General features: G+C 44.5%; 1 protein-coding gene across 2 annotated transcripts; it reads right to left on the reverse strand.

The window, feature by feature from the left end:
- Positions 1 to 287: 287 nt before the first annotated feature.
- On the reverse strand, positions 288 to 18,505 carry smc1b (structural maintenance of chromosomes 1B). Of its 2 annotated transcripts, XM_064343348.1 has the most exons (25): positions 18,074 to 18,505; positions 17,626 to 17,814; positions 17,205 to 17,317; positions 16,335 to 16,538; positions 15,645 to 15,883; positions 15,098 to 15,356; positions 13,153 to 13,293; positions 12,398 to 12,480; positions 11,837 to 12,044; positions 10,907 to 11,092; positions 9,537 to 9,722; positions 8,004 to 8,150; positions 6,559 to 6,696; positions 6,012 to 6,128; positions 5,369 to 5,475; positions 4,818 to 4,959; positions 4,530 to 4,675; positions 3,774 to 3,927; positions 3,587 to 3,685; positions 3,140 to 3,296; positions 2,276 to 2,430; positions 2,011 to 2,162; positions 1,640 to 1,709; positions 1,040 to 1,150; positions 288 to 794 (listed from the first exon to the last, which is right to left on the reverse strand). In XM_064343348.1, the coding sequence occupies exons 1-25, from the start codon at positions 18,180 to 18,182 to the stop codon at positions 684 to 686; spliced, it is 3,723 nt and encodes a 1,240-aa protein (XP_064199418.1). In that variant the 5' UTR covers positions 18,183 to 18,505; the 3' UTR covers positions 288 to 683. The 2 variants fall into 2 exon arrangements, with proteins under 2 accessions (XP_064199418.1, XP_064199419.1); XM_064343349.1 differs by lacking the exons at positions 17,626 to 17,814; positions 18,074 to 18,505 and adding an exon at positions 17,422 to 17,570.
- Between the last annotated feature and the right edge of the window lie 1,385 nt (positions 18,506 to 19,890).

The following is a 19,890-nucleotide window of genomic DNA, read 5'->3' on the forward strand; positions in this document are numbered from 1 at the left end:
TGGACAAGTCTTGCAACCTCACTATCACTCGCTTCAACCAGCATCAGTGGTCTACAATAGATAGCATATAGCATGTTACATGTACAGCATTCCATGTCTGTAACTGTGAGTCAGTTTTTTTAGGGGCTTTCATAATCCATATTTTCGTCGATCCTCTTTAACCTACGGAAAAGCTAAAGCAGTAATAAAAAAATGCATCACGCTTATTTGCACCGTAAAAGAATTTCATATCAAAAGGTAATGAAAAAAACCATCTCCTTTTCTCAGACTCCACACTTAGAACATACTGTAAGTCAACGGGTTTATTTTGCTAATACTGACAGCAGAATGTTAAGATTTACAGTTTGCTGGAAGTTCTACCACACTGTGGCGTTGTTATAAGGGAATTACACAACTAATAATTTGAATATAATGCTCAACATTTATTTTATGTATTATAACCACTATAACAAATGAATGAACACAGGGGAAATCAGAACATTACAAACTCACAGAACACAAATATAAAACAAATATAAAAAATATAGCAATATTAAACTTGGTTTCATTTCAGAAACAGTAACAATAACAAATATTGCACATGTGAAAAAAGTAACTGAAAAAAGTCAACTGAAATCCACACAGGGGAATGAACTGATCATGGAACAAGAATGAAAAGTCCTGAACCATGACAAAATCTCCCTTCAACACATTTTTTCTTCTCCCAACATCTCTTTTTCTTTTTCATTCCCTTCTTTCAGTGGGTAAGGGGTGAGGTCCAGAGTCAGGAGACGGCTGTACATGCACTCATTGAACTGTGGAAGAGCAAACCCAGCATCAGTCTGATTAAAAGACCAGCCTGGCTCATCTTAATGGCGGACATCAGCTTTAACATTGTCCTTATAAAGGGGCAAGGCATGGAAAACTCCAGGGACATAACTATCACAACTTTGACCTTGCTACAAAAAGTCTCACAGACTAGGGATGTGAGTGTCTGCAGACAAGTTAAAAACAGGGAAAGTGAAAGACTGTGAACAGTGCCCGCAGTCCGATACGTAACCTCGGAGTAAACGCCGAGAAGAGCATCAGCCTTGGAGTAGAACTCCTCCTTCAGAGAGATGACAATAATCTGGAAGTGCTCCCGAGACTTCTCCCTGATATAGCTGGTCACCTGCAAGGCACCATAATGATTTGTTCCATTGTAATGTGCAGTCACTGTAATCATTGGTCTCAACGTCATCATCATCCTCGTCATAACTGTCAACATATTCATCAACCTCTTCATTAACTGGCACCGTCATCATTAATTTTCTTCGCGACTGTAACCACTACCATCATAATCACTACCACCATTATCATCTGCAATATTGATGCAGTGGTTGAGGTGCCTTGGCATGTAATCAAGAGATTTGCCAGTTCAAATCCAAGGTGGAGCACAGCTTACTCACCCTAAAGTGCCTCAGGGAAGTTTAAATTCACAGGCGGAATTGTAAGGTTCCTTGTTCAAGCGGATTTGCTAAGCAAATAGTCAATGCCTTTCATTGGTAGCAATATCCAACTGACTTCCAGTTAAAAGCAAATCAGCTGCTGTAATTATACTATAAAACACAAGAACAAAATACAGTACAGTAATGTAATTGCACAATAAAAGCAGGCTTGCCTTGCCAATGTTTGTATTATCCAAGGCCGCATCGACCTCATCCATAACGAGGAAGGGAGCGGGTCGAAAGCTGTAACATAAAACAATAAATAATCAAGGGAATACACACAAATTCCCCAACTTCCAAAAACAATTTTCTCATGATCCCCTCTCCCAGGAGCCAAAACAACACACGAGATGAGAGAAAAAAGAGGGTTTAGAGATGATGTTGTTGGAGAAGACCCACAGTAGTTTAAAAGAACTTCAAGGGAAGCCTTAACTCAAAGCATTGGAAAATGTTTTGAACCGAGATTAAACTAACGACTCGTGCGCGAATCACATCATTAAGGTATTTGGGAATGACTGAACCTCTGACATATTTGAGTATTTACCTGTGAATGGCGAACACCAGGGCCAGGGCAGCGACAGACTTCTCTCCCCCTGAGAGATTGTCCATGGCCATGAAGCGCTTGCCTGGGGCAACACAGTTGTAGTTGATCCCATCTAGGTAGGGCTCATCTGGGTTCTCAGCACCAAGGATGGCCTAAGGAACGAACAGACACACCCCTCTTTGGTGAACACTGGGGTAATTAGAAACAGCACAGTGTGTTCCTGGCAAAGCAGCGAGGGCGGGCGGGAGGGGGGGTCGCGGCTCACCTGTGCGCTGCTGTTCCTGCACAGCTCTTTGTAGATCTGGTCGATGATGATGGAGACGTGCTCAAAGCACTGGCTGAAGAGGCGGAAGCGCTTGGCCTTGATCTGCTCAAACTCCTGGCTGCACTTTCTGGCCATCTTCGTGCTGGCCTCAAAGGCTGCAGTACAGATGGTCAGGAACAAATGCTCAGGGTTCCTCCTCAAATCGTTCATATGACTCATTGACTTTTTTTCATAAGGTTGGCACCCTAATTTGGAATGTCCAATTATCTAATCTAGATAATTTGAGATAATTGGAGAGGTGCTTTAACTAAATTAGCCACCCAGCAGCCTCTTAATTTTACATTTTATAAATGAACGTGATTCGATGTAGCCCATTTGTTAGCAATGTTAGCTAATTCAAAACCACTCGCATGACTGCTTTTGATGTTCAGTTTGAATAATTATCACACTCTTACATGATGACATCAGCATTCAAACCTGAATTTGAAATAAAATCCACGGGAGGCCACAACTACATCTCTGGTGATTTCACTGAATTAAAACATTTGATTATGTCATTACATGATAATGGAGATAAATAAGCACGCGGACCGTCTATCTACACAAATTAAAATATTAAACGATTTCATTAAATGAAGGAGAATAAATGACTATGTCAGTTTCTATCTACCAACACATGGATCAGTTTCTGTATTAACAGCCAAGGCATTTGTTTCATCATCATGACAGTCAGCAGGGAAAAAGAACGGCTCTAGTCAGTTTGATTCATGTACTTCTCCAGGTATTTGTTTAGTGCTCTGTGTGCCCGTACACGCTTGTGAATGCACACGTGTGCACCGATAGCTAATCCTCCTCTGCTCATACCATCCACAACTCCCTGGTACATGTCCTTGACCTCCTTTATCTTCTCCAGGGCCTTGAGGTTGGGGGCCGTGGAGCGCTGCAGCACCGCCTCCAGGGAGGACACCACCTCCTGAAGCCTCCCCACCTCTGCCTCCAACTCCTCTGCCCCTTCCAGGTCCTGCGGGGGGACAAAGTCCTGATTATCATCGTGTCTCTCACTCTGTCTGCTCAGTGGGTTATTGTTTCCTTTCTTCATTAATGCTGGGGGATAATAACACAATACAAAGCGCTTCCGCTTTGCTCAGGTGACAACAGAAACTGGCTACTGTAAGAGCTGCTGTTTGTTGTGTTTATAGGGTCCACAGACAATGTTTGCTAGCATCCTGTGACCTTGAGTGAACATAAATGAAAGGATCCCTTTCACTCTGACAGAACGAAAACAGGTGAGACTGAGCTGGTGTACTGCACCCTGGTCTCTTGCTTCAGGTCTTCGTAATCGATCAGCAACTGTGCCTCTCGCTCATAGATGTCCAATGTGGTACCGGTGCTCTGAGTCTCTGAATCCAGCTGTGGAAGGAGACCCTTGTCTGTCAAGGCTGGAGCTGGTTCCTTCTCTCACGCTCTCTCTTTTTCTTTCTCTCTCTCCTACTCTTACCTGCACCTCAGTGATCTGATCCAGTGAGCCAGAGATCAGAGTGATGGGCAGGCCCTGTATCTTACAGCCAAGCAGCAGGTTGTGCCTCTCCATCCTCTTCTGTTCCAGAGAGGTCTCCAGGGAGATGACCTCTTTCTGAAGCTTTACCAGCTCCCTGATGGCAAAAGACAGTCCAATCAAAACTCACCGGCAGCCCACTCAACCCGCAAACACAACCTCACCCTCACCTCACCTCTTACTCTTGGCAGCACAGGGCAGCAGCACCGCATAATAGTCATTATCTACGTGGACCTGTAAGGTTGTTAGTTTAAATCCCAGCTGGGGCACTGAGTGGTGTGTTCCTGGACAATCTCTTTCAGTAAATATCCAGCAGTATAAATTGATCTTATGATAAAAAAACGAAGCTGTGTAAGCTTTGGATGAGGTGTGTCACCAAAATGAAACGAGTACTGTAGCAGTAAGCCAATGCAACAAGCATGCTTTACGGTCAACCATCAGGTCAGACAATGGATGTGAAGAGCTAAAAATGAAGGCCAGGCGGATCAGTGCAGGCAATAAAATACACTGACTGGAGAAACACATACGATAAAAATTTTATATTTGAGACATCCACTTGTTGTAAGACCTATACATTTTGACACTTAAAGGGTATCAGATTACTCAAATAGTGTCCTGGAAAAAGACATATAGAAATAATATGACATACACAGTATCCAGGATCCTCTTGTGATGCCAAAATCTGGAACCTTAACTCACTTGGACTTCTCCTGGAGGCTCTTCACCTTCTTATCCACCTCAGCCTTGGAGTCGCTGGCTTGGCTTTTCTTCCCCAGATGTTGGTTCTTGAGGTCCAGTATCTTGGACTGGGTCTCATCCACGGCCTTCAGTAGCTTCTCCTCCTCCTATTAGAGGCAAACATGTGACCTGCTGCTTCTCCCCACAAACCAATCAGAATGCGCTAATGAACTTTTCTAAATTGTGCCTGAGGTGATATATATTACATATTTTAAAACCACAGAACATAGTATTTTCTAGTGTTTTTGCCTTCTTCTGGATGGCGGCTTTCTCCTCTTCCTTGCGGACTGTCCCTTCCCAGCTCTCGATCTTCCTCATCTCCTGCTCCAGCTGGCCCTGCTCGTACTCCAGCTGAGCGCTCAGGCGGGTCCTCTGGGACTCGAACTCCAGGCTGGGCCAGGCAAAGGCGCAAAGAGAGAGTTGCAGAACCAGGGCTCAGGAGGAACACTCAACATCAGGTTTTCAGCACAAACAGCTGGAAAGAGGCGCTCCTAATCAACAGCGAAATCATAGAGAGTCAGGGAGAAGCCACGATTCTCATTCTGTTACAAATACTTTACTGAGCTACTTTACTCAGCTGAAATGCAATTTTGTCCATTGTATTATGTCCTCTAAAATGAAGGAAACATCCTGGATTTAGGCTCTTTGTAAAAATCCATCCTATGTACCCACCTAAGCATGCTCACTGGATAAAACAAGCAAGAAGCCACTACTCTTCACACAGGGTGTATCACTTTAAAAAGAACAAGTGGCCCAAATGGACAGGCCACCGACAGCCCCGGCAGAGGCTGCATGCTCACCATTTCTTGTCCACCTCCTGCTGATGTTTGAGGTGCTCCTGTTCGTACTCACGGATGTTGTCAACACCAATCTCAGCACAGAATTCTGAGAACACCGTGTCCTCGATCTGGAGGGGTAACGGTTAGGGTGGGCATAGCACAGTTACTCACAGCTCACACAGCATAGATTGCTTGTGACAGTAGAGACTCTCACGCGCAGCAGTCGAAGATTATAAAAGAGAGAGAAAGACTCTGAAGGTTGAAAGACGCTAAGTAGAAATGTCAGTCCTATTTAAATAAACGTGCTTTATTTTCCATGAGTGCTCCAGTGTCTGCTTTGGGTAGTCTCTCTGAAGAGCCTGGGTACATATTTTTGTTAACTGCTTGTGACAACTTCTGCTAACAATAGTAATTACTACACTCGGAACTATAACCATTTTGTACATTAAGTATATTGGAATTCAAAGGTAATATATATTTTCTTAGTATCATGAAGTTGCCTGCTGATGGGGAAGCCTTGGGAGGCTATGTCCGAATGGGCTTCCATTTTCACTTGCACCAGTACAATTTTCCACATTGGAATTTTATACCCAAAAACAGCCAGAAGCTAAACAAATAACAAAAAGAGGAAATGCTGAAGTCCGTAATGATATCATCACTGTACCTGCTTAACCCTGTCATAGATTTCCGTCATGCTGGCATCTTTCTTCTCGACATTCTCTTTCTGCATCATTATAAGTGAGTCCACATTAGTGAGCTCACTCTCCAGCCGCGATATCTCCTGTGTGAAAAAACAATCTATTAGCAGTGTACTGACCCACAGCCAAATCACTGTGCTTTCTGTTACACCATAAAATGAAGAAATGGCATTCATCAAGTGGGGAGCAATGGCTGACTTACACTCACGGGCCTCTTTCTTAGGTACACTTTCTTGTTAACATACATATCCTGCTTCTCCAAAAAGCTAATCATGTGGCTGAAATTCAATATATAAAGAATGCAGACATGGTCAAGATACCGTTGGTAGTCACTTGGATGGGAATACCTGGTCATATGAGATGTGAATGGTTTTGGTGATGTTACGAGTGGCTGACTGTGATTGACCGTGATGTGAATCCTTGACGGTCATATGAAAGTGAATAGTGTAGGTCATGAGGGCAGAAGCGGTCGGTCATGATTTGAAAGGTGGTGGTCATGCAGGGTGCAGGTACCGTGTGACAGGCAGGGATGTTCTTCTTGCGGATGGTCTCCAGCTCGTTGTTGGAGTATTTCAGCCGTGTTTGAATACCCAGCATCTGAGCCTGCACCTGCTTCAGCTCTGCTTCCTTTCGCTTCAGCTTCATCAGTTCCTGTCATGTTTGACACACATAGACACTCACCCATACATTACACACACTTCCAGGGAAATTATCCAAAACCACTGAGAAATACATACATTTTCTGGGTCCTATTAAGGAAATACTGAGGTCTATATTTGAAACAATGTTCAAAATGATCCGTCATTGTGGAAACATAGCAATTCATACTACTGGTAAGAAACATTGATTTTAAAAAGGGAGGAGTTAGTCAAATCAAATATAATGGTTAGTCACAATGTGTATGAAAGTCTTGCTGACAATTAGCCATTCCAAATTGGGGGAGAACTGGAGCTGCTCAGCCCCACACCGAGCCCCAAATTTCTATATAACAAGACCAGATTAAAACCTAGTATATGGCTGGACCTAACACACGTGATCCAGCTGGCCGACCAATGGTGTAACTTCATCACTCAGTCAGTCAGTCAGTCAGTCAGACATTCGCGTTTGTAGGGCTGGCCCCGCCGTTGTGGTCCAGCCAAAAAAGTATCCAAATGGTGGCTTGCTATGTACTATCCACTAGAGGGCAGCAGCTGACTTTGACTGTGAGATGCGGGCACAGCTCACACAAGTAGTATCCTGCCCAGCCTACAGAAGCCAGCTTCTCAGATACAGAAGAGAACAAATTTGTGAGGACATGCTGTTCTGTTTTAGAAATTGTGTTAAATTTGTTTTAAGGAAGTAGTCTGAAATGTGTACTACCGAAAACACCAGTTCTACGACATATATATTCCTGTATATTACATGTTTCTAAAGGTCAGTAGTGGCTCTTGAGCCTCAAGTGAGCCCCCATTTTCACCTTAAATGTGAATTTCTCTAGTTTTGTTTGTTTTCCTTGGTTATGACTCAAGCAATTAACAGAATAAAACTCAGGATTTGGTGGAAGATTCATTATCTCTTAATTTTGTCTAGTGTTAGCATTCTTTTTCTGTATTGCTGCTAAATGTGGATATTTACAAGCTGTTCTTCCTGTCCACAACCATGGCAAAATTTTGTACGTAAAGTGCAGTTAATTTGCACAGACTCAAAACAGCATTAAGACGTTTCCTGGGTGGTTTAGTGCTCCTCTAAGCGTTGTCTTTTAAATGTCTTTGGATTTATACTGTAGAGCTGCTTGGCCACGATTAAATTATCCTTTACTTCAACATGGACCCACCCTTTAAATTATTTAGCCTGACATGAAGGAAATGCTACCAGTTGAGATGCTAGCAGATGAGATGCGATTAAAGGGGAAAGGGGGTGGGATGGCTGTGAGTGGGCAGACGGGCCTGGCTCTCCCCAGGCAGCGGCAGCGCACTCACGCGCAGCTCGGTGGTCAGCTGCTCCTTGCGCTCCTTCAGCTGGCTCATCTCCTTCTCCTCCCAGCGCCGGGCCTTGCTCCGCAGGTTTAGGGAGCCCCCGGAGATCTCCCCCGACTTGGAGAACATGGTCCCGTCCAGGGCCACCGTCTGTTTAGATCACAACGCACCAACGTCTTAATCTTCATCGTTACCATCGTCATCGTTTCCATCATCATCAACAACGATGGGACTTCTTCAATCCCATCGTCGTCGCCATCAGCAACTTAACCTGAACGTGTCATCTTCATCGGCGTTGCGATGACAATCAACATACCATCATCATCATCATCTCTCTGCTATAACCATTGCCATGATTATTAAAAGTTCTCCTCATCACTACAATTACAATTGATTATTTTCATTATTGCAAAATCACATTCAAATCCTGCAAAGCTACATATCCCAAAATTTCACACTTCTGTCCTTTAAGGTTAATCTGGTTCATCAACTTGGACTTGGTTTCATGTTGACAATGTTTTGTTGAGATTTCATTGTTATAAAATGGTGTCCATACTAAAATTGTATAGTATGGATTATAGTGGGGAGAGTCGATACGGGTAGCTGGACTTTAATATCACGCAACCTTTCGAAGACGCAGGAAAAACACCCCCATTATGAGTCAGACACAGCACCCACTAGTTTAAGAAAAACCGATTCTGACCCCGCCACGCACTAAATGACATCATCAAAACAAACAAAATCAACACATAAATCCAAAAGGACAGCTAATTTTCCTAGTGTCCCCTGTGGGATTTTCTCTGGAAAGAATGCAGCATAATGTGCCTCAATTTCTGGTACAATGAAGGAAACCAAAGTAATAAAAAATGTGTGGGGACTCTGGCAGAACTATGTGTTCCATTACATTTAATAGCGGAACACCAGCCACGAACAAATTCACTTCGTATTGCACACCATTGGTAACCTCGGCTGATTTTTACATTTGATTTTGTCTTTACCTTGGATACGTCCAAATTGTTGTCCCTGATCTAATGAAATACAGCTGAAGTAACTTAAGCCTTTACGGGTCTCTACCCTCAACCTCAAGCATTAGCTGAAACATCAACAGCTATTCCTGCCATGGAAAAAATGGGGGAAAAAACCAGACAAAATAATAAATGAAAGCAGGGGCAGCAAGTTTGCTTTCACCCTTTCTTGCTCAAGGGGTATGAACTGGTGTTTAGTCTTTAATTGATTTTGCATTGCCTGGTTGTAAACCATGACTAAAAGGTCAGGTGGTGACCTTCCCTGTTCCACAGTGCAACGCTGTAAGACCCTGCACAGAAAACACACATATACGTCATACTGCTTTTATACAGATTTTGTAAAGTTGAACTTTACCAACAGCAGCCTGTGTAGCCTGCTGCAGCCCATTGCAGCACTGTCTAGGTACATTTTAGGGGTTTTTAGACACTGGCCCGTAATGCTGAGGTCACAAAGGGTTAAGTGCTCACTGTGGGTGATTTAGCGTCTCCTCCCAGACGAGCGTGTGCTTACTTTGTGGCGCACGGGTCCTCCAAAAGCAATCTGCCGGGCCTCTTTGAGGGTCTCGCAGACGAGGGCGTTCCCGCAGACAAACTGCAGCACCTTCTTCAGCTGCGGCATGTTGGAGGCGCACTGGACCACGTCCACCACCACCTTCGCCCCCCGGATTTCCCTCAGGCGCTCATTCAAGGGGTTCACCTGTGCCGGGACCACAAAGCCATCTAGCTCAGGTCAGGAGGCCGCCACCTCTCAGTGGGCTGGGTTTCTGCAGGGTTACAGGTCCCCCCTGAAGCACACTGTGATAATCAAGGTAGAGTTTCTATGTCTGGGTCAGGACTCAAAATGGGCCCCAGGCAACCTGCAAGTCTTGGGTAATGCACAGAAGAAATAAATAAAAAATTTTCAATAACACTGAAAATTACCATTACTACATTACCATTATACTACCATTACTACCATACCAAAATTAGCATCAAATAATAATGAAGTCAAAAAATTTAAATCTTTAAAACACAGTTTACTCTTTTTTGATGAGGTTATGATTTAATGGTATTATGACAGCCATTTAACGCAGTTAATAGATGCCATTTGTTGCTCAGACACACAACTCTTAAATTTTCAGTCTAAATAAAGTGTATCCTTCCATTTTCCCTCAGAACTTCATATTAATTTAATGCTATACAGTACCTTTGACGTCTGTGATTAGTCATAAGAGGGCAGCACGTTTTTAACTGGATCACAAATTGTAGGCATAATGCTTTAAGGCGGTTCAGTATCTAGTACTGCTCGCAGTGTTCTCTTCGCCTTTTCTCCATCCACAGGTAATGTGTTATGTAAACATATTCCAGTGGCCTCGCATTGTTATTCCAGGGCCAACAAATATTTACGCTGGTCCTGAGGCTATCGCTTTTGGCTCGTTATGTCTGCTCTGTCTGTTTGCGTTACACGGAGGCAGGAATGATTTACCAGGAAAAGGCAGAGGTCAAATTAAAGGGGTGAGACTTGTGCAATAACTTAATTGCTGTTGTGTTTTTTTTTTTTCAGTAAAAACGTTTGACTCAGCCTAACACCAGGGCAAGGTGTAAGGTCGCTCATGACCAAGAACACATCTGGTTTCATGCGTGCAATGGCCACCTCAGTACCTCTGACAAAGTTCTAAACCAATTCTGCTTTTGAACAAACAGAAGAGGTCAAAGTTCAGGGAGCGAGAAACCAGCACAGGTTTGGACAGACAATCAAAACGGTCTAACTGTGGATAACAGTGGTGTGTAGGCCATGAGTAAGATGAGGAGTGTGTGTGTGTGTGTGTAGAATCAGGCCAGGGTGCTTCTCGAACGGGGGGCATCTGAGGTTGCGAGCGAGTGAGCGAGGCACTGACTCACGTCGAGGTAGTCGATTGGGAGGAATGTTTCCGGCTCGGCTCGCTCCTCCTTCAGGAACTTGATGCAATCGCGTGCCACCTTCTCTGACGCCACCACAATGGCATTCATGTAGCGGCCAAACACCTTGGCAGCCGCAAGCTGGTACTTTTTGTGAATGGGGTTGCAGAGGTCAAACAAGCGCCCATACTAGGGATAGGAAAAAATTAACATGTGAACAAAGGTTTCCAAGAATAAACTGGAAAGTCGAATTCTTTGTTTATATATAGTATAATTTAAACATGTCATTTTGAAAACCACAACGTTGCGGAACATAAGCATTGCATGTGTGTAACGGAGATATGCACAGGCAGTTATAGGAATGTATAGGAAACTTCACAGCTGGATCCAATTAAACTCTGAGTCCCATAAGGAGAACAACATGAAAGCACTCCCACACTGTATGATGCAGCGCTGCACCCATCAGTGTGTTAACTGTAACACTGACTGCTGTAATTACCATTTAATTTTTTATTACCGCTGCATCAGATATATATTCACCAATCTATACTGCACAGCTTGCCCACAGGTACAGTGTAGCATTTCCTGAAAACCTGCCCAGAGCCTACGTGTTTCACAAGCACAGTTTCACTGGCACAGCACCATTACAGCACATCACAGCACAGCTCTAGAACAGTAGGAGCACAGCACAGGATAGATCTAGAACAGTAGAAGCACAACACAGCTCAAGAACAGTAGGAGCACAGCACAGATCTAGAACGGTAGCAGCACAGCCCAGCTCTGGAACAGATGAGCACAGACATCAAGACTCTGGAAACAGCATAGCACAGTAAGCCTGGCAACATGAACAGCACAGTTCAAGAACATGAATACAGCACAGCACTAGAACAGTAGGGGCACTGCACAGCTCTAGCACAGCATGAGCAGCATTACCATGGTGTCAGGGTACAGTCTTTTCAGGCTGTCCAGAACCTCTTGGCGGCGCTGCTGCCGTCGGCTCTCCTGGTTGTCCATGCGGGCGTCCTGCAGCTCCCCCAGCACCTCCCCCAGCTCCTGGTTCACCTCCCCGCTGCGCACGCGCCCCTCCTCCAGCTGCTTCACCAGACTCTCCTCCTGCTGCTGGTTCTTCGCCAGGGTGGAGCTACACAGGACATCACACACAGGTACAGGCACTGTATGCATATGTATGTATGTATGCTCTCACACACATACATACATATATATAGGTACTGTAGGTACCTGCCCGTCTCTCACACATACATTCATACACCCATCCATAAACACATACATACGTACAAACACACACACTGTAGGCAGCTCCCCATTTCTCACACACATAAATACATATATACAAACACACACACAAATACACTGGCAACATTGAGCCAGGTCCCTTTGTCTTACTGACACACACACACACACACACACACACACACTCTAAATCCCGTTTTCTCCTGTCCCTTCCTCGTTACGTGGGGATGACTGAGGACTCACTTGCAGGAGTTGGCGTATTCCTCCAGCTTCTCCGCTCGAGTGGCATAAGACTCCAGCTGAGTCTGAGTGTACTTAATATTCGCCTACACATACATATCAAGAGGAAAAAAACAAGGAATATATATTTTTTAAATGAATGAAATCTGAGTGACAGAATGTGACAAAGAAGTGGAACAATTTGTAAAATTACTTGAAGTGTCATCTTATTTCCATGCATGCAAATATTATTGCAGAATACTGCAAATATTCCAGAGTTCCCTTCTACAACAACTATAACAATATAGTGGGAAATACTTTGACACACATTACTTTCCCAGCATTGTATGTCTATAGGGACACATTAATGGTGCTCATAGTGGAACACAAATCACTTTGACAGATTAACGTACAAGTCAGTGAGCAGACCAATTTAGTAACTGGTGATGTTACTACACACGATTACAACATCAAATCAGTCATCATTTGATGAGGAATACCACCCTATAAAGGCAAAAATAACAAACATTATTTCTTATGACTTTCCAAGATGAACAGTTTTCCAGGGATTGTCAAAGACAGTAGGAAGCCTACATGAAATCTTTTATTGCTTTAAAGCATTTCCTTCTTCTAAACTGTACAATTGCCTAAACATAACCGCCTTTTTTACACACACATACACACACACACACACTCACACACACACACACACACACACACACCACACACACACACACACACACACACACACACACACACACACACACGCAACAGGGTACCTCCACTTCCTTCCTCCGCCTCTGGTCAAACTCCAGCTTTTCATAGTCGGCCTTGACCTCCCAGCGTAGCTTCTCAGCCTGCTGGCTCAGAATGGCACCCTGTCTCCTGGCCATCTCCTTCAGCTCTTTATAACGCTCCAACTTCACAGACACAAACACAAATGCACTCGCATCACACACTTGAACTGGCTTTCTGTACTCATTTAGGGGTACAGGTGACACTTGGTACTAACACTCTCAGCAAGGTAGCCCTTAAGGGTGTGTTCGCGTTCACGCTTATACAGTGCTAGCTGAGGATACTGGAAATGCTTATCTCACATTATGTGTGAGTGGAAGTGTATCTGTTGTTTGTTTTGAGACACCATACTCTGTCAGTATGGTGTGTGATGCTGTCACTTGCTTTAAACCTGGTCAGTATGTTGTGTAACGCTCTGTCGCTCACTTTAAACCTGGTCAGTATAGGGTGTGATGCTGTCAGTTGCTTTAAACCTGGCCAGTATGGTGTGTGATGTGGTTCTCTCTCTCTCAGAGTTATATCTACCAGTTGGGAGAAAAGAGATTGAGGTGAAATTTCCACACCAGGACAAAGCTCAGCATCATGATTGTGAATCTCCAGCAAAGCTGCTCGGACAGGAGCTGGACTCTGTACACTTACACTCCAGAGTAACCTCATTCCTTCCCAATTCTACCTGCATATTTGAATGAACCCTAAGAGCCAAACTCACACAAATATTCAATTCTATTATTTTCTCTATGAAATATCTGCCTCCTATTCATGTATTTTTTTCAACAAGCAGCTGGTGGGTCACACGTCTCCCCCGGCCCCCCAACAAGGTGTTCTGTTCCGGGGCGCAGGCTCCTGGAATCTAAAGCATTTCCAGCCCTCCGTACCTGGCCTGGGCAACGTAGTGCGTTTTCCAGATGACTGAACCGGGCCGTGACACAAGGCAGGCCGTGATGAACGTGCAGCGCACACAAACACCCAGAATCCCCTCTCCTCTCCCTGTGGGCCAGCTGACCCCCCCACCCCCATCCCCCGCTCCTGCCCGTGCCCCGCCGCTGGGTCCCAGCAAGCAGTGTCCAGTTGCACGCCAGTTTCGTCTCCAGCGGCAGGCTGGGCCCCTGCCTTCCTCCTTTCTCACACACACACACACACACACACACACACACACACACACTCTGCTGTATACAGTGCTCCTGGCCGCATGGCTGCCACACGCATTCCAGATGGGCCCCAGATGGAAAACCAGAAATACAACAATAAATAAACAAAATAAATACATAAATAAGCCATTGAGCATAACATGTGTGGTGTGTGCTCTGAGGATTTTTTGAGCTGTCTTAAGTATTACTGAATCTGAAAAATGTGCCTGGGTGTGATTTGCAATGTGTTTATAAGACGCATGGAAAATCGGGTGTATTTGTCCTCTGTTCATTTTTCTCATGGTCGTTTAAGATGTATATTTTCTGAGTCGCCGTTCTCACAAGCTCACTCGCGCTCTATCGCATACACAGCGGGCACAAACAAAAGACTGATTTACCTCCGACTCCCACCTTCCAACCAGCACTCACCTCCACTCTGCACTCCCCCCAAAAACAGTGACCCAAAACCAACATTTCAAAAAGGGGCGACATTATCGCCTAAAATCTCAAACACATTTTGGAAATAACGGGCCTCTCTGTCCCCCTCTACACACGAAGAGTAAATTATCCCCTCTGCACTGCCCAGCCCCACACCTCCCGGTCCCCCAAAACAAACACTTCTACAACCCCCCAGCAACATTTCATCATAAACCCGTTCACCCTGACAGGAAAAAAAAATCCCCCCGCACACTGTTGACAATATCCAGCTGGCGTCTCTCCATGCCCTCCTCTCCATCCCCCCGCACCCCTGACCGCACCCCCCCTCTCCATCCTGTAACTGGATTCTCCCGGAGGCCCCCACCTGCGCGGCCTCCAGCTGCACGCTGACATCCCGGGCGGCTCCCTCCTCCTCCAGCTTCTTCTGGAAGCTGCCCCAGGCACGCTCCAGCTCGGCCAGCTCTCCGCGCAGCTCCTCCAGCTCCTGCTCCTTGCGCTGCTGCTGCTTGCGGCCCTTCTGCAGGGCCGCGCGCGCCTCCTCGGCCTTGCGCTGGTGGTGCGCCGTGTTCACCTTCGCCTTGATGTACTGGGGCCTCTGCTGGCCCAGAGTCTTCTCCTGAGCCCTGCGGGGAGAGGGGAGAGAAGCACACACACACACACACACACACACACAGACACACATGCGCACAGACACACACACACGCACACAGATATACACACACAGATGTACACAAATATACACACACAGACTCGTGTACACATACATATGTGTACATATACATTCACAAATGCAAATACCCATACAGACACACAAACACACCCACAAACAGAAGAGTGGGCGGTTAGCAATCTAGACATATCATCATCCTCTTTGGCCACAACGGAAAATGTGAGTCGGCGCGGCAACCCACGTGATCTCCTTCTCGATCTGCTGCAGCTCTCGGGACAGGCGGCCGTGCTCCTTCTTCTGGGCTTTGACAGCCGCCTCCCACACCTCCATCCCGCCCTTCCTCCCCGCCACCTCCAACTGCCGCTCCCTCAGGGAGTCCATCAGCGCACCGATGCCCTGCTCGTTGTGGTACAGCTGGCACAGGTTGAGCTGCACCTTGGCATCGTTCAGGTCGTCCACGAGAGTCTGGTACTTCTGGGCCTGAGGGGGAGGGTGCACGGGAAAAGGCCAATCCATGAAATGATCAGGGCTTTGCTGCAAATGTAGATTTAGGCTGCCAGCACAGTAGGCACTGGCTGACCTGCATGGCAGCAAATAACTGACTGCATTGCCAGGAGGCCTTGGTCTTATTCATCTCTTATCAATCAATGGCCTACACCGTCTGGGCATGAAGCACACTGTGATGCAATGATTGTGCAGACAAGCTGGAGAGAATTATTACGCGGTGGCTGGCAGACAGCGTTTCGGAGATACAAATGTGCTTGAGATGAGTCTTGAAGTACAAAGAAAAGTTAATAAACCCAAGGAGAATTTTCAACTTGTAAAACGTTAAATGAGTAAAACGAGCTCCTATATGACCGTCATAAAGAATATCAGCAGAGCATAAAGATGACAGCCACATGAACCCTGCTCCTCTTCCCCCGTGGTTCACCTCCACTTTCTCCAAGGAGATCTGCCTTTTCTCGGCGGTGGCCGTCTTCTTCTTGTTGAAGTGAAACTGCGTCTCCTCCTTGGCTCGCTGGAGCAGCTCCTTCTTCTTGTCGTACTCCTCGGCCAGCTCATGCGAGCCGCTGATGAGCTCGAACATGCGCGCCCGCTCTTTGGGGTTCTTCATGGAGATGGACTCCACGGCCCCCTGTCAAAAGCAGGAGCAGGCGCACGTCTGCACTTACCGCCACAGCTCAAAGCAATTACGTCCTACTCCGTTTCCCTGGCAGGAAATCTCGTCGTTTAAAGAACTTACTAAATAAAGAAGCACAATAGAAAAGCCACATGCTGGACTTGGTGGAGGGAGACAAACCCAACAATAAAGGAATATAACCAAATCCACAGTGGACCAAATTAGCTTAAGTTAATTTGTTATCTTATTTCAGTCCAAAAATAAATTGTAGGATGGATGTCCAACATTCCCTGTCAGGGAAACTGCATTAGATCTAATTGCTGTGAGGTATTTTGACTCTCAAAGGACTGTAAGACAAATACCATTGTTGTTAAAGCAAAAAACCATAACTGTTAGAAGCTACTGCACAGTGGTAGAGTATGGCAAAGAAATAGCCAGGAGAATTCTTACTGGATGTAAAATCCAAGATGAAAATTCTTGTTAAACCAGTCAGAAGTTGTATTAAAAGTCCAGTATTCTAGAATAAACTCTTAAATTGAGCAATAATCATTTTCCCGCATATGCTCAACCTTCTCTAAATTGGGCCGTTTTTCCCCATTGAGAACTGAATCAAACCCAGGGGACTACTGCAATCTACTAGAACACAGAGCTGTAAATCTCGTACGTTCAGCGGTGACTTGCCTGAAATACGAGGCAGTTCCTTGCTTTGACCACAACGCCTATCCTCTCCAGTTCCGCGGTGTACTTGGCGTGTGTGACCTGTTTGTCATTTATGCGGTACTCAGACGAGGTTCCTAAAAGAGGCGCAATTTGGCAGTTTATAGTATGGAAGGCCATTGGAGAAAACAACGAGACGTCAATGTACTTCACCCCACACTGACATACTGCTGTCACAGACCTTTAAGACAGAAGTCGGCGTGCTACCATCCACCAGCGCCCAGTGTATAACGTTAACATTGATGTTAATTTGCTAGATAGGGGAGTAGATGGCCCAATAAGGACAACAATTTAGCTGTTGTTTGCCTACTGCTAACTTAACAATTAACGTTTGATAAAAATGTATCGCTATTCTCCACGACTTTTAAGGCTGTGGCCTAATCACCCGCAATCCTCCGGCAGAAGGAGAGTTCCTCCCCGTTGTCTTCGCAATACAGCATGGTGACGCTAGCCGTGCCAGCCACAGGCTTGCCGATGTGGGCCCCGTGAATGAGGTCCTTGGTGTGCTTTACTCGAAGGCTCGAGGCTCTCTCCCCCATCACGAAGCTCAGAGCATCCATTACGTTAGACTTCCCTGTTGGGGAAATAGCGATAGAATTTGCAATGCTCAGTTAGCTAGCTTCTTAGAATTCATTGGTTTATACTAATTAGCTAGCCAAGTATATATTTTAAAAAATTTAAATCTGAAAGTTGAAAATTCGGGAAGCTATATTAGAATCCGAGAAGCTAGCTAGCTAGTACACGTAGATAAACTGTTGCTTACTTGCTAGCCAGCTAACTACTGTAGCTTAATTGAGGTAGCGTCATATTAAGTTACCAGTCAGAAAACTCACCTGACCCGTTTGTACCAATTATGCAATTAAACCTTTTAAACGGCCCAATTACTTGCTTTCCCCGCCAAGACTTGAAATTCTCCACATTTATCTGCTTCAGATAGCCCATTTCGTTCGTTTATGTTAGATAATTTCTGCTTTTGATAGTTTTAATGCAGAAAGCTATGTTGTCTTCAGCTACGTTTAGTTCAATTTCTGGACGTTTCCGGCGGACTACTAAAAAGAGTCGCAGAAAATGTACTTGACCGTTATTCTGGTCGAGACCAAGTCAAGTCTCAGAACGAGGCTATAAAATGCCTTGTACCATTACACTGTCCACTGTAGTTAGCAAAGAGGGAAACACTTAATCGCTTGCGTATAAGAATACTTGTCATCCATAGTATAAAAGAAAATTACAGGTTCACATTAATGCTTCCACGAAATCCTAAAAAATATCAGGTAGCTAAGGCAACCTTAACTAGCTACCTCTGTTATTCCATGCGAAATGCTGCCACCTAGAGGTGTGTATTCAACTAGCATGTTTTATGTTTCTCATAGCTACATTTTTTTCTTCAAAAACTCTACTCGGTGAGTTAGTTTTAGTGATCCCTGAACTGCCAAAACTGTGTTTATAGGGGGGAAATCCAGATTTTAGTTGTTAGTTGAAGTTTCTGAAAAAATGTTAACTGAATCCCACCCAGACTCTTGTATTATTTTTTGCTGTAATTTAGCCTGCTAGCACTAGGGCCAGCACCAGGGCCCTGCAGTAATCGCGAATTCCTATCCTGTCGCCTACAAATTTGCTGCGGCTATCTGTGGGCACTATAAAGCATTCCCCCAATCCAAATTATGTCTTTACAGACAGTCGTAGACCTAATACCACGAATTTAATCGAAATCGTTTTTGAAAACACCAAGTTATGCTATGAATTTAAAGTCTGTTCACAACACAACCGAAAAAACATTAATTAGGTACACCCTTGATACATTTTAATTCGTTTTTAAAGTTAGTCATGCATTAAACTTTACATCCTGCCACAATCACGAGGATTGTAGCCAATGAACAGTGGATAGGGCATTCATTCGAGTTTACGTGCGATATCAGGTCAGGTGGTGCATGAAGTGGCCAATTCTGTGGAATCGCAGGCTTCAGTGAGCAACGTAATTGGCTGTGATTAAGCAGTGCTTAATATAAGAAAACAATCGAAACGAGTAGACTGGAGAATTCTGACCGCTGAAAGAAACAACACTAAAAACCTTCATTGCACAAACGCAGACGAATTAACCGATTTAATTGTTTTTGCACAAACTCCTTGGACATTTAGGACGCAGTAGGCTACATTTTTCAGGTAAATCAAAATAAGACATACATGATAATTATTGAACCATAGGCTCAAAGGGGGAAAAAAGAATATTGGTAATTTAGGACACTGGCTATACACTGTCATATTTTAATTTTCCATTTTTTCACCATGCCTTTGTGACTAGTTCATAATGTTTAAAATGAGTATTACACAATTTAACTCTTTTGTCATTAATGCATAGTTGTTCCACACAATAGAAAAATGAGTTATACTTGATTGTGGCAACGACCATTTGTGATTCCATATTTATTTGCTTTTAGTAATTAGATGAAAAGTCTAAAACAATCAGCTAACAATTTTCATACTGTTACTAGTAAACACTACTTTGGAATAAAACAGTTAATGTGTTACACGATTGTATGGCTTGCTTATAAGTAGACCAGTCATTATTATATTCCTAAATTATATAATACGATAGTAGTGGGTACCATAATAGAATGACTGTCATGATAGCTCAATAGATGGCATCTTGAGG

Source organism: Anguilla rostrata, chromosome 7 (genome assembly GCF_018555375.3).
Source record: "Anguilla rostrata isolate EN2019 chromosome 7, ASM1855537v3, whole genome shotgun sequence".
Classification (NCBI taxonomy): domain Eukaryota; kingdom Metazoa; phylum Chordata; class Actinopteri; order Anguilliformes; family Anguillidae; genus Anguilla; species Anguilla rostrata.

What these genes read in the sequence shown, in the direction of transcription:
- smc1b (XM_064343348.1), bottom strand. Translation starts at nt 18,182, where the DNA reads ATGGGCTATCTGAAGCAGATAAATGTGGAGAATTTCAAGTCTTGGCGG. An exon ending in AATTGGTACAAACGGGTCAG is followed by an intron (nt 17,815 to 18,073) that starts GTGAGTTTTCTG and finishes TTTCCCCAACAG; the next exon opens with GGAAGTCTAACGTAATGGAT. An exon ending in GAATACGCCAACTCCTGCAA is followed by an intron (nt 12,045 to 12,397) that starts GTGAGTCCTCAG and finishes TGTCCTGTGTAG; the next exon opens with CTCCACCCTGGCGAAGAACC.